The sequence below is a fragment of the Frankliniella occidentalis genome, unplaced genomic scaffold (assembly GCF_000697945.3).
Source record: "Frankliniella occidentalis isolate FOCC.00 unplaced genomic scaffold, Focc_3.1 Scaffold52, whole genome shotgun sequence".
NCBI classification, from domain to species: domain Eukaryota; kingdom Metazoa; phylum Arthropoda; class Insecta; order Thysanoptera; family Thripidae; genus Frankliniella; species Frankliniella occidentalis.
The window spans coordinates 130,472-143,416 of record NW_026267182.1 but is presented as its reverse complement, the minus strand read 5'-3'; the positions used below and the strand labels follow the sequence as shown (position 1 = coordinate 143,416).

Genomic DNA, 12,945 nt, shown 5'->3' with positions numbered 1-12,945 from the left:
ATTGTACGAAGGGGAGAAATGAGCATGATCGTGACGTCAATCTCCTCGTTGCTCTAAACTTCTCCCCCGTACCGAGAAGTCATTGTAGCAGAAAAAGTAACCAATTTTAGACCCCTTGGATCTCATCTAATTTTCGAGTTAAAACACGTCTGAGAACACGTTGAGCCATCAGAATGGTGAAAATGAGTACAGAAACCAAGGCGCGCCTTTCAATGGTGTTCGGCGTCACCAAATTCGTCTTCCATTGGGGCTTTGTGCCTACCGTTCTCTATATGGGTGAGTAGCTTCTTATCCCACATGTCTCCGGTTGCCTCAAACCTGTTTTCATCAGACATCAGTTATGTCCACGTTCAATCTTTCTGGAGAGAGTTACTTTCCATCCAATATTTTTGATTGCGTATATCTGTTCACGACAGTTTGCCAACTTTCATTCATTAAACTTGCCATAACCTGTCACTGAGCTAACGTAATTTGTGAAATGTTGTAACACATGTTATCGTGCTGTTATTTTTTTTTTTTTTTTTACATAGGATTCAAGAAAGGAGCTGACCCTGGAATGCCCGATTTACAATTATTACAGTATGTATTACTAACATTTTATTGTATCAAATGTAATGATTGATCTTAGCGTGTTTGAGATACTTAAGTTTAATTCTTTTTCAGGTTGCTGTGGATGTGAATTTTTCTATTTATTAAATTACATCATTCCATTTGCTGTATGTTCTCACAACTCATCCAAATTGAAGAAAGAAAAATATATAATTATTATTACTAGAGCCGTCTTTACATTGTGTTTTGCTAAATAAAACTTCTTAGAATAGTTCAAGAATTAATCTTATGGTTCTTATTTCTGTGCAAGCTTACAACGGCCTTACAATTGTTTGCAAAACATATTGTCTGATAAGATTAATTTTTCATATACTTTATTGAAGAGAAGAGAGGAGCATATTTGCTTTAATAGTCTCGTCGACCATAGAGTAGGGAGGCGGTGCAGGTGGTCGGACCTCTTCCTCCAAAAGCTGATCGCTCTCCTCATCAAATACCTGTGTAATAATGAATGAGAAAGGTCCTTGTGGTAAAATGTAAATACTACTTGAAAGTGAAAAGGCATATGGTTTGTTGCACTCACAAGAAGAAGTTGAGACTGATCATCTGCAGCACTTCCATGTATTAGATAAACTTGAGATTTACTCCAAGGAAATCCTATGAAGTAACATCGAGACTTCAAAATGTCATTACATGATACAAGTATCAGCATTAAAATTATTGCTAAACTGTAATGTTAAGGAAAATTGATTATGTAAAACATGGAGTGAGTAGCTATAGTTGGAACCATGAATATAATATCTGTCAACCTACCATAGATACCAAACACCAGTTATTGTGTTGCAACAGTCATTGTTGAAAGTTCCACAGCAGGCATGGAATAGTGCACTTTGAAGGGCAGCCTGCTTGGACATATTACAATATTATTCAGTGGAAAGCTGAAAGAGAAAGTTCTTGTTAAGTCTGTTTAAAAAGTTGACGAAGTTCCCCAGATCTGCACAGTATGTCTCCTCATTTAAACTCCTTGAAGAACAGATTTCACCCTCCTCGAAATAGTGAAAACTTTACCATACTACTTCGTTATTTTTTTCCTGATTTTTTCTGAACATTCAGAAAGTTGCACATCTGGAAAACATTTAAAGGCTGATCAGGATTTCCCTCAACATAACAAGATAGGTAATCTAGCCAATTTAAGTGTTATAATCTCAGTGTACCAAGACTGAAAAGTAATTTAAAATATGTAAAAACAAAACTAAGTTCAGACGATCACGTACGTTGCACTAAATAAAGGCAATTGGCATAGATTTTTTTATCGTGAAATTTAAGATTTTGTAGTGTGGAACGTTGGTACACGACATGATTACGAGTACAGGCTGCTGTTATGACTCGAGGCAGGAATCCAGGGATGAAATATTCGAAACACGGTAGTTTTGAACGGTGTTGGATCTCGACGTCGCATTACCTCGCCCTCTCTTGCATCACCTGCTTGATACCTTCCGCTTTCTGTTCCTCTGTCTTAACCCTTGCCTATTTATTTTTAAAGTATCATCTGGGATAAGAGCCCTTGACGGGTCGACATAGTCGACATCAGACACAGAACTTCCAACCAACGGGGGAAGTCCAGAGAAGTTTGTATACTTACATTTTTGTAATTGTTTCACATTATTTGTCAATTTAAATCAAAAAAACAAGCAAATCATCGATGACAGGGATTTCACAGTCAGCTTAAATTCTATCGAATCCGGACGGTTGTCCCTCGTTGTCCGCTAAGACCTTCCGAAGACCAGTTTAAAGTAACCGCGTGTCTCTAGCTCTGCCCAGAACGCCGGCACATTATTTACAGTGCGTACGTGTATTGCACATCGAACTGTCTGCTTCAAACAAAGGTTATCTCTTCAAATCAAACAGACGGACGGAAAGATACAAGTTTGGTGTGCACTCAAATCGCAAACCAAAATGCTCGTCACCAAGTTTTTGAAACATGGTCTGTTTGCAAATGTCATTCGTGAGACCTCCGATGTTTGTAAATTTCTTCCGAGGAGACTAGCCTCGACTGCACCACAGGTAGAGGTTTTCCACGTTCAAGACACTAAGGATTTCGATGAAAGAGTGAAAAATAGCAAAGTCCCAGTCATCGTCGACTTTTTCGCCACGTGAGTTAATTTGAAAATATGCTTACCGTAAGGTTTCACTCAATGATTTCGGATCCTAACCTCTTATTATTTGTAACTCTCTAGGTGGTGCAATCCCTGCCGAATGCTCACACCAAGAATCGAATCTGTCATTGCCGAAAGAAAGGGAGAAGTTATCCTGGCCAAAGTGGACATAGATGAACACACTGATCTAGCATTGGATTACGACGTGAGTATTGCATGACATTTTCAGCCTTTTCCCATGGATTCCTTTTCTAACTAAATGACTTTACATGCATTATCTTTTTCATTAGATTGGGTCAGTCCCTGTTCTTATTGCTATGAAGAATGGCAAGGTTGAAGATAAGCTTATTGGGCTTCAGGATACGGATAAACTACGCAAGTTTGTTGATAAGGTTGTAAAGTCCAAGTAAAGCATTAATGTTAGCTTATGCCTTTCCTTCCGGTAGAAAATTATGTAAACTAAGTCAAACTCAAATGAACTGCTTTCTTTTGAGTTCTGTAATCCTTTGATAGATGCAAAGAACTACAATGGATTGTATGTTAAGTTGTGCTTAAGTCTTTGTTACTATATGTTGGTGAGGAACTTGAGATTTTGGATGTATGTAGACATAATTTTGAGCTATCTTTTGTACTTTTAAGGCCCCATTCATGTTGGTTGTTCTTTGTGTTGGCAGAAGTTCTATTATTTCAATAAAATTATTTCATTAAATTGTAAAATGTATATGATTAGTTTAATGGCAGAAGCACTGTTGCTTTAGAAAGAAGTAAAAAGGTGTTAACATGTCTTGCTTTGAGAGGTACTGAAAAGGTACATCATGGGTACATGAACATTAGTGTGGAGACTGGTTTCAGACACAAAACATGGTTTTGTTAAGAGGTATAGTTGAATGAAAATTTATTTCATTGAAATTTTTATCACATTCTTGATCAAACTGTCTGTCATACAACAGCATTGACGCTTTAAATTAATCATAAGAAAATTAGAGATCTCCATTTTTAGACTAACAAGTTTTAATTGTCTGTCCATATCCTGGAATGGCATCAAGATTGGAGCCAGAGAAATTTGATTCAGGCATTCTTACAGTGATTGTCTTGTCAATAGCTCCTTTCACATTATAACCCAGGGCAGATAGGACTTTACGGTGATTGTAATCCTGTGTTGGTTGATTAGGATTATATTCTATTTTAGCTGTCTTAGGCATCTCAATTTTGCAACTATCAGAGACCATCTCTCCAGAGGGATTTCTTCCATCCTTAGTTTTTCTGCGGTCCTTCCACTTGGCCATTCTTTCTTGTGTTAGTGCAGAGAGAGCTGGTTGCTCTGTAACATTAGGAACAGTTTCACTGTCACCTAGGGCAATTTCTGAGTCAACTATTGAATTCTTGCTCTTTTTTTTCTTTACCTTGTTGTTGCTATTTGTATCAGTAGGTACTTCGGAAGAAACATTGTCATTACCATTCTGACCCGATAATGGAATTTCTGGACAGCTGTCACTTTCAAGTATTTCCTTCTTCCTTTTCTTCTTTTTCTTGGCCTGTAAGTATTCTTCAGGTTGAGGGTTTCCATCAACTGAATTATCTAAAATTGATTCATCACACTCCCTTCTTTTCCTCTTCTTGTTTTTGTTATCAACAATTTTATCAGAGGCTGTATCATCTACGTAGTCAATTTGTCTAGATTTATTTTTCATCTTTTTAGTTGAAACCAGTGCATTATCATTATCACACTCAGATTGATCATTGCTTTCAGGGAAAACATGTATATCCTCAGACAACATTTTCAGCTTCTTTTTTTTCTGTTTTTTAAGTGACGTGTCAGTAGTGATTGCTGCTTCAAGACTCTCAGAACTGTCTACAACCTTTCTGTTTTCCTCCTGTTTATCAGTAGTCTTTTTCTTCTTTTTCTTGATAGGAGGGTCTTCTCTTTCTGTTCCTCCTAAACCATTGATTAGCTCCGCACCTGAATCCTCCTGAGACTCATAGTTGATTCTCTCATCAGTGCACAGTGATGATTCTTTGTTCCTCTTCTTCTTTTTCTTTTTCTTGCCAGGTGAGTTTGATTCCTCTGCAACCACCTCGCTGACCTCACTGTTTGGCTCTATCGATTCATAAGCAAATTCATCTTTGCTTTTCTTCTTGTCCTTCTTTTTCTTTTTCTTGCCAACAGTGCTGGATGTATCTTCTGCTTCTGCTGTAACTAGGGTGTCAGACTCACCACATACAGAATCACTGGATGTGTCCACCATCTCTTTAATGTACTTTGATACAAAAGAAACCTCTACATCACCCCACGTTACACTCTTCCTCCTACTTTTGGAAGTAGACAAATCACCTGCATCTAGAAGAGTATCATTCAACACAGTTGAGGAATCGCATTCAATCACACTTTCATCATCATTTTTGTTTTTCTTCTTTTTCTTCTTCTTTCTAATGGTATTGTCAGGATTAATATTGTCATTGATAGGCTCATTTGTCTCAGTGACTACTCCATTGGTAGTTTCATCAGGAATACAGATTTTTTTGGAACAATCTTCAGTTTCTAAACCTGCCATTTTTCTTTTTCGTTCTTCAAACTTTTGTTTAAAGTACTCATTGATATTGCCTCGAGCAATGGTGGTAATTCCAAATGTTGTAACAAGATTTTGCTCAATAGGAGGTCCAACGTCAGGTGTAACAACAGGCCCAGTAGAAGCTGGAGTTGATGTTTGAACTTCAGTAGCCATTCCTAATATGCTTGCCAAATCTTTGCTACTAGCTCTTGAAAGATCTTTCCCCCTAGTGAACTTGTGATAGCTGATTAGAAGGGAAAAAAAGAGGCATTAGAAAGACTTACAAGTGGATAATAAAAATATATTGCAAAGAAGAATTTTGATTAGCAGCAATGTAGATAAATACAACTGTAGTACTAGGAGTGAAATACTTACTGGACTCTTGCACGTGATTTTTGAGACATTAATTCAAGAGATTTAGGGGATTTGTCAGGAATGGCTCTAGATTTCTTATCAGGAGAAGAATCCTGCGAAAGCGTAGCTAAAAGAGCATCAAAATCTTTTTGTTGGGCCACTGCCTCGTCCCCATCAGCACCTTTGAAGCCCATGCCTACAAAAGTAAGTAACAAACTGGTTAAAAATTTATAGTTCACAGATGATTATAAAACGTTAATTTTATTTGACACATTTGATATATTTTACATGAACACAAATACTGCACCTTTATTGTCCCACTTATATGAAACTGTAACTGGGTCAGTGGAGCCGTCTTCTTTTGCACCTAATCCTTTACCTTCAGCCCAGCCCATTTTCTCGAGCATTCGTTGACCAAATTTGCTTGAATCTGAACAGAGTAAACACAGCTCAAATCACAGTATGAATGGCGTCACCCATTCAAAAATGTCACGAAAAAATTACAAGAGACCCTTGATGCTAACTCTATGCACTTGTACTTCTACAAATACGTTAAGTGATCTCGCAACCTCGAAAGCTTGCAGACCCCGTGGGTTATGTCACTCACCTTCACACCACGCATTTCCTCGGGGGTTGAGAGCCTTGTTGTGTAAGTAATATCTTGTCTTCGTCCTTTTCTCTGCTAACATAGCCATGGTTGCGAATTTGAGGGACAATCACCACAAGCAATGTTTTTCAGTCCAAAACTTGTTGTCACATGGACATAGCGTCGTGCACAGTATGGTGTGCTGACAATAAAGATAGACGGATGGATGATGCTCGCTGAACAACAACATTGCTATCGGTATTCGTGGTGCGAAGAACCACCACCGCCCCTTACAAAAGTATATTGCTTTTGTTTTGTTCTTCCCTCCAACTTCTTACTCATCTTTGCGCGTGCGCGTTGCGTTGCGCGAGCCGCGTAAAGAGAACGTGCGTCGTGCGTGCTGCGTGCATCACCGCATGTTGTGATTATTGTGACAAGTGTGGGCAAAGAGCAGGCGAATCGAACTGTCTGATATTCTGAACATTTTAAAGTTGGAGAGTTCGAATTTCCAAGTATCAGCGCACTCTTGATAGATTCATCATGTTTCTCATGTATTTCTTAGACGAGCAAGGCGAAAGGGTCTACACTTTCAAGGTATGTTTCCTTGCTGCTCAGCATGGTAATATTTTGTTTTCAGAGTCTGCTCTAGAACCTTTTCTCACTCTCAAACGTATCGTTTATGTACTGAAAAATCTTCCCAGTTCTTCGCGATCGTTTGATTTCTTGGGATAACGATACAATGATAAAAATATATTTTGTTACACCCGCATGGGGTGTGGAGGTTAGCTCACCGGCTTGCTACAATGTTTATTTATTTACTTATTTATTCCAGACTGTAGATCCCAATGGAAGGCCAACCCTCTCTGCTCATCCTGGTAGGTAATTCTCACTTCGTTTTAATTGATCATTGTTACATCAATTCATAATTTTCCTGTCATTACAGCCCGCTTCTCTCCTGAGGACAAGTATTCCCGACAGAGGATAACTATTAAGAGAAGATTCGGCCTTCTACCAACTCAACAACCTCCCCCTGTTTATTAGATAATGAATGCTCAATATATATATTTTTTTGTTATTATGTAAGCAATTCAAGTACTCAATGAAAATTATTTTGTCAACTTTACTTTGATTTGTATAAGTGTCAAGCAACACCATTAAATATGTAAAATATACTCATACTTTATCTTCTTCAGCGCCCATCAGGCCCATGACCTCAAATAGATTTTGCACTTACAAAACAATAGTTTATATTAAAAATTACATAAAATACAACAATACAGAACCAAATACATGCTATGTAAATTATCACCGTCGCCTGCGAGCATCTCTTACGACACGACGTGTACTGGATGATGATCCTGCACCAACGCTAAACAAACCTGAAATAACACAAAGAATTCCATTAAAATTTCCAAACAACTTCAATCCTGATTATTGCTTGCAACATGTGAATCAAAAAATCTATAATTACCAGGAGTTTGAGCAGCTTGAGCAGAAGGATTAGGGACCGTTGTGACAGTGGCATTAAAGCTAAATGATTGAGAAGCTTGATCTTGGTTTTGGCCAAAAGAAAAGGCTCCACCAGCCCCAGCATTGGTTCCTACTCCTGATGAACTGTTGGCACTGAAGGAGAAAGCACCTGAATTGGAGCCACCGCCAAAAGTTGGTGTTGAATTGAATCCATTTGATTTTAGTGCAGAAGACCCAAAAGAGGGCTGTGCTGAATGTGTACTTGACGTAGAACCGAATGTGGCAGAACTTGATCCTGATCCAAATGGTGGCGAGCTTGCGCTGGTGGAGCCAAATGAAGGTGTGGAGGACCCAAATGTAAAGGTATTCTTAGCTTCATTAACATTGGTGCCAGCATTGGACGGTTGACCGAATGCAAAAGCTCCCTGGAAACAAAAAGGAAAGTGTCAAGTACACAAAACAAACTGTCAAGTATCAGACAAAACTAGAAAGGACTTGCTATCATTTGGTCATACCTTTGACTGTTGTTGTGGCACTTGACTAAATGCAGAACCTGAACCTTGAGATGAGCCAAATGTTGGTTTATCAGAGCTGGTAGAAAATTGGAAGGATGGCTTGGATGAATCCACAGATTTACTTGAGTTGGACCCAAATGCAAAGGGCGAGCTGGTGGATTGAGAAGCGGCGCCTGTAGCATTAGATCCAAACTGGATTGATTGTTGAGGAGACACTGCATTAGATCCAAACTGATTTGATTGTTGAGGAGATGCTGCAGTAGATCCAAACTGAAAGGAAGGATTTGCTGATGAAGAGTTTTGGCTACCCCCTCCAAATTGGAAAGTATCTTTCGAAGAACCAGTAGAGCCAAATGACATAGAGGGCTTGGAAATATCGGGAGTGCCACTTGATCCAAATGTAAGGGCAGGTTTAGGATTTCCAGAGGAAACGCTAGTGCTTGAAAATTGAAAGGCTGATTTGGGAGCCTCAGAAGATCCGTTATTGGTGGATCCAAATTGAACTGTTGGTTTAAGAGCCATTGATGGATTACTTGACCCAAATTGGAAACTAGATTTAGCACCCAAAGATGAACCACTGCTGCTGGTAGATCCAAACTGAACAGCTGCATTGGGAGCCACCATTGATCCACTATTTGATCCAAGCTGAAAGGATGATGATGGGGGAGAGGAGGAAGTACTTGTGCTGGATCCAAATTGAAAACTTGGTTTAGTGCCCTCAGAAGAACCAGTGCTGATGGATCCAAATTGGACAGCTGTTTTGGTAGCAGTAGCTGGCATAACTGGCTTATTACTACCCGACCCAAACTGAAATGTTGATGAAGTAGAGTTGCTGACGTTTGACCCCAACTGAAATGAAGGCACAGTTGGAACATTTGCAGCCTGCCCACTTGATGCAAATTGGAATGTTGACTTCGAAGCAACTTCAAGGGTATTGCTACTTGTTCCGATTTGAGGTGCAGATTTTGGAGCTTCTGAAGAGATAGCAGTGCTTGACCCAAAGGAGAAAGTAGTTTTTGGTGCTCCAGAATTTGCACTTTCTGATGATTTAGGAAGTGCAGGTGAACTTGTTCCATTTAATCCAAGTTGGAAGCTTGAATTTGCCGCTCCTGTTTGTGCATTGCCACTAGACCCAAATGAAAATGTTGCCTGGTTGGTACTTGATTTGGGTCCTGGCAAATGTGCAGTATTTGACTGCTTGGACGAAAATTGGAAGGTCGAACTTGCAACTGCAGTTGTTTGGTCACTCTTAGAACCCAGAGAAAATGATGGCGAGCTATTTGAATTAGCAGATACTGCAGCACATGTTTCCACATTAGGTGTCACGCTGAAGTGAGAATTACTAGGTGTTGGTACATTGCTGCTACTCGACCCAAATTGAAAAGTAGCTTTCGGTAACTCCGCTGATGTATTTGCTTTACTTCCACTTTGAGAAGTAGAATTATTGTTGTCAGGCGATTTCATGGTGAAACCAGTAGATGACTTCAATCCTCCAATTGAAGAGGTGCCTGGAAAAGAAAATAGGACGAATAATTTTATTGCCTCATTCAGATTTCTTTCAGAAAGAAAAAGTAGAAAATCTGACCAACAGGGTAGACTTTGGTTGATTCTTATATCAACAGGTACCAGTAAACTTTTACCAAAATGCACATTTTCCGACTTTACACAATGACCCACCACGCAACATATTTTTCAAAACTTAAAGACTTTTAAGATCAAAACACCATTCAAATTTTTTGGTCACTTAAGACCATTCATAAAAAAGCTCACCCGCATCTAAGGACCTATAGCTGGAGTGTTTGCTGTAGCTGTTTTTATTTCAACTGGATGAGAGTGACATCTATCTACCTTGACTATAAAATATTTTCTCTAGCTGCCAAATGTAAAATTCTATCTAAACAACTGCTGCTTAACAACAACAAAAAAGTGGGGAAGGGGGAAGGGGGAGGGGTGACTCAACTGAATTAATTGCATTGGGTACTAACCAGTCAAAGCACCAACACCACTTGCATTCAACAGAGATTCTGGCTTATGCCCTCCAGCTGAAGGTGAAGTCACACCTGCTAGGGATTTTCCTGTTGTAAGCTGTAACTGAGAACTCTGTGTGGATGTGACAGAGGCAGGCATACTTGGGGGTGGACGGCTGCTTTCAGAAGAAGGCACTCCATTTACCTGAGAGGACAAATTAATAATACGTTTTAAAAAGGAAATTAATATTGCAAATTTCAATGACATCACCACTCAATCCTTACAGATGTAACAGTAGCAGATGTCATGATAGTACATGTTGATGATACAGTCACTGTAAGTGCTGAAGATGGTGAAAGTGCCTTCAAAGTGGTATTGCCAGGTAAGGAAGCTCCAACAAAAGAGCCCTTTGAAGATTCTTTGGAAGCATCACTTATCGTGGGATTAGTTTCATCAGCAGGATTTTTGTCTGGGCAGAAACAGGGCATGATGTTACAAAATAAAAAAGCTTCAAGAAAAAAAGAATTAATGAAATACTTTACTCATTTACTAAAAAATAATCATACCTTTGCCACTGACTCGTGCCAATAAGCTCTTTAGTCTTTCAGGTCTGTCAAGTTTTGAATCATCACTGAGAAGAGAACAGCTCAAGTCATCAACTTCAGGTGCTTGCACCCATAGGCTTTGTTTAGTTGTTTTGGATGTTGGTGTCCTAGGTACATGTGAAGACACATCTTTCCGGAAAAGTTTTGTGGTGTAATCACAAGTAGATGATTGGTTAGTGTCTTTAAGAACAGTCTTTTCCCCAATTTCATTCTTTTCTCTTGTACACAAATCACTTCTCTGAGATATTACTTTAGATGAGATTGGAGTACCAACTTTATCAACATCATCAGATATTTTTTCACTCTTTTTGTGAGGAATAATGCTCTGAAAAAACAATTTAAAAAAAGGAAAATTGAAGACTTTCTAATGTCAAATAATGCTGAATTCTAATTGTTTGATTCTCATACCAAGTTAATTTCTGCAGCTTTTACATTAGGAGTTGTCTTGCTTTCTTTTACTTGCTTACCACTCAAAGGTGTTAATGGGCTACTTGACCGGGAAGTATCAACTTGAAGAACAGATAGAAATAGTAATAATTAATCAAAACTCAAACAGGAGACAGAGATATTTGAAGTTTAGAAACAGATTTTAACAGAGTGCGTACACTTCAGGAATTTTAAAATAAATAAGAAAAGAGTACTTACTAGACTTCCGTTTTTGGGAAGTAAGTCTCTCTAACAAATTTCGGCTAGAGCTAAGTGAGCTAAAGATAGCATTGTTTGTGTTGCAAACTTTCCTCCGCTGGCGTTTCTGCTCTTCAGGCGACCCCTTCTCTCTTGCTCTTTTACCCCTACAAGAGACAAATGATAAATATTACACCACCGGACAACTAAAATACAAGTGCCATATGATGAGCATTTCTTACTGAGAGGCATTATCTGGTTGGGGAGGACTGGTAGGGACTGATGGAGCTCGCACATGTCTATAATGATACACATCGTTGTTTGGGTTGGGGATGGGAATTTCAGTCTTCTTTCGTCTTTTCTTTGATTCATCCTGAAGGTAAACAGAGTATTAGAGAAAAGGGCGTTTTTCAAGGCTCTAATGAATTGCACGAGTAATTATCAACTTACAAAACTATCTTGACACTCAGAAAATATCCGCTTCCTTGACGCCTCTTGAAGGTTGTCTAGTGAGGAAACACCATCAGTGTTCTTTGATAGAGTTAAGCTGCCTTCTTTTCTGTGGCTTTGTTGAGGGGATGATAGAAGTTGCTTTGAAATTTCACTGTTAACTTTGATAGCTTCTGAAGAGCTAAAACTAATGGAGTGCCTCCTAAGAAATTTAAAAATTATAAATAAAAGAAAGCTTCACAGAAATTGATACTTCTAAAAAAGGTGAGATGTCTGACATACCTGAGAAGATTGCTGGAAGGTGGGGCAATACGGACTCTAACTGGTGTTCTGCCAACTTTTTGACTGTTGCGCGGCGAGAGAATTGATAGAGTTGACTGGCCTCCTAGATTAACTCTTGGAAAAAGCCCCACTGTTGAGTACTTGCTCTGATGAGTTGCACTATTCTCATGATAAGAATTCCCATTTGAGGCGCAATTGACAACTCTACTGGTGAAACCAGGACTATTAACATTAGCATAAGTTCTGGAACAATGTAATACAAAAATTATGTATAATATGGGGAATATAAATGCTACCATAACATTAAAGCAAAGACAGAAAAAAAATCAAGGTTAAAATTTCTGATTTAGTGATCTGAACAAACTTACATGAAAAGCTTGAAAAGCTACTAAGCAGAGCAAAGTAAAAGACATCTCTAGCACACAGAAAGACATTCCAATAGTTTGTTTTGTAAGTTGTAGATCTTTGAGTTATTAATTAATGTATTAGCGTAATACAAGCAAATTTCATTGGAGGAAATGAATGATCCATCAAGTACAACTGTCATACTTGAAAACACTTGTAACATTTAACATGGTTGTCCCTGTTTGAATCCGAACATGGTTTCGACAAAAAAGTAATATGTGTTAAGAACGACACTTACGATGCATCTAGGATTGAATTAAATCTTGTTGAAGACAACAATGGTCCAGCAGTTGTTTGAACAGTTGATCGAGAACCACCATTTGGCCCATCCGCGGCCAGGCTAAGACCAGGAGATGACAGTGTTTTAGGCGATTCCTGAGGCGTTCCAGGCCTTTTTGGTGTGGAATTCCTTTTTCCAAAGCCCAAAAACATCGC

The 12,945-nt window shown here is 38.8% G+C and overlaps 6 protein-coding genes across 10 annotated transcripts; 3 read left to right on the top strand and 3 right to left on the bottom strand.

Annotated features, from left to right (window-relative positions):
- Nucleotides 1-39: 39 nt before the first annotated feature.
- LOC113206020 (mitochondrial import receptor subunit TOM7 homolog) lies at nucleotides 40-829 on the top strand. The gene is made up of 3 exons (XM_026421893.2): nucleotides 40-276; nucleotides 531-579; nucleotides 664-829. Exons 1-3 carry the CDS (start codon nucleotides 174-176, stop codon nucleotides 677-679), a joined length of 168 nt encoding a protein of 55 aa, XP_026277678.1. The 5' UTR covers nucleotides 40-173; the 3' UTR covers nucleotides 680-829.
- Nucleotides 818-2,840, bottom strand: LOC113206017 (uncharacterized). Of its 4 annotated transcripts, none has more exons than XM_052267435.1 (4): nucleotides 2,726-2,840; nucleotides 1,360-1,484; nucleotides 1,130-1,274; nucleotides 818-1,043 (listed from the first exon to the last, which is right to left on the bottom strand). In XM_052267435.1, the coding sequence occupies exons 2-4, from the start codon at nucleotides 1,458-1,460 to the stop codon at nucleotides 924-926; spliced, it is 366 nt and encodes a 121-aa protein (XP_052123395.1). In that variant the 5' UTR covers nucleotides 1,461-1,484; nucleotides 2,726-2,840; the 3' UTR covers nucleotides 818-923. The 4 variants fall into 4 exon arrangements, with proteins under 4 accessions (XP_052123395.1, XP_026277676.1, XP_026277674.1 ...); XM_026421891.2 differs by lacking the exon at nucleotides 2,726-2,840 and adding an exon at nucleotides 1,615-1,786 and having other exon boundaries at nucleotides 1,360-1,448; XM_026421889.2 differs by lacking the exon at nucleotides 2,726-2,840 and adding an exon at nucleotides 1,615-1,785.
- On the top strand, nucleotides 2,361-3,419 carry LOC113206015 (thioredoxin, mitochondrial). Its single transcript, XM_026421885.2, has 3 exons — nucleotides 2,361-2,699; nucleotides 2,784-2,907; nucleotides 2,993-3,419. Exons 1-3 carry the CDS (start codon nucleotides 2,503-2,505, stop codon nucleotides 3,110-3,112), a joined length of 441 nt encoding a protein of 146 aa, XP_026277670.1. The 5' UTR covers nucleotides 2,361-2,502; the 3' UTR covers nucleotides 3,113-3,419.
- Nucleotides 3,420-3,580: 161 nt separating this feature from the next.
- LOC113206007 (PIN2/TERF1-interacting telomerase inhibitor 1) lies at nucleotides 3,581-6,439 on the bottom strand. Of its 2 annotated transcripts, XM_026421876.2 has the most exons (5): nucleotides 6,213-6,439; nucleotides 5,913-6,035; nucleotides 5,627-5,801; nucleotides 4,106-5,495; nucleotides 3,863-4,023 (listed from the first exon to the last, which is right to left on the bottom strand). In XM_026421876.2, exons 1-5 carry the CDS (start codon nucleotides 6,298-6,300, stop codon nucleotides 4,000-4,002), a joined length of 1,800 nt encoding a protein of 599 aa, XP_026277661.1. In that variant the 5' UTR covers nucleotides 6,301-6,439; the 3' UTR covers nucleotides 3,863-3,999. The 2 variants fall into 2 exon arrangements, with proteins under 2 accessions (XP_026277660.1, XP_026277661.1); XM_026421875.2 differs by having other exon boundaries at nucleotides 3,581-5,495; nucleotides 6,213-6,438.
- A 128-nt stretch (nucleotides 6,440-6,567) lies between these two features.
- On the top strand, nucleotides 6,568-7,363 carry LOC113206019 (H/ACA ribonucleoprotein complex subunit 3). The gene is made up of 3 exons (XM_026421892.2): nucleotides 6,568-6,785; nucleotides 7,024-7,066; nucleotides 7,135-7,363. Exons 1-3 carry the CDS (start codon nucleotides 6,732-6,734, stop codon nucleotides 7,230-7,232), a joined length of 195 nt encoding a protein of 64 aa, XP_026277677.1. The 5' UTR covers nucleotides 6,568-6,731; the 3' UTR covers nucleotides 7,233-7,363.
- A 58-nt stretch (nucleotides 7,364-7,421) lies between these two features.
- Nucleotides 7,422-12,942, bottom strand: LOC113206006 (nuclear pore complex protein DDB_G0274915). Its single transcript, XM_026421874.2, has 12 exons — nucleotides 12,749-12,942; nucleotides 12,106-12,348; nucleotides 11,824-12,025; nucleotides 11,616-11,746; nucleotides 11,395-11,540; nucleotides 11,158-11,258; nucleotides 10,711-11,074; nucleotides 10,429-10,613; nucleotides 10,162-10,348; nucleotides 8,177-9,684; nucleotides 7,663-8,086; nucleotides 7,422-7,570 (listed from the first exon to the last, which is right to left on the bottom strand). The coding sequence occupies exons 1-12, from the start codon at nucleotides 12,940-12,942 to the stop codon at nucleotides 7,497-7,499; spliced, it is 3,759 nt and encodes a 1,252-aa protein (XP_026277659.1). The 3' UTR covers nucleotides 7,422-7,496.
- Nucleotides 12,943-12,945: the final 3 nt, after the last annotated feature.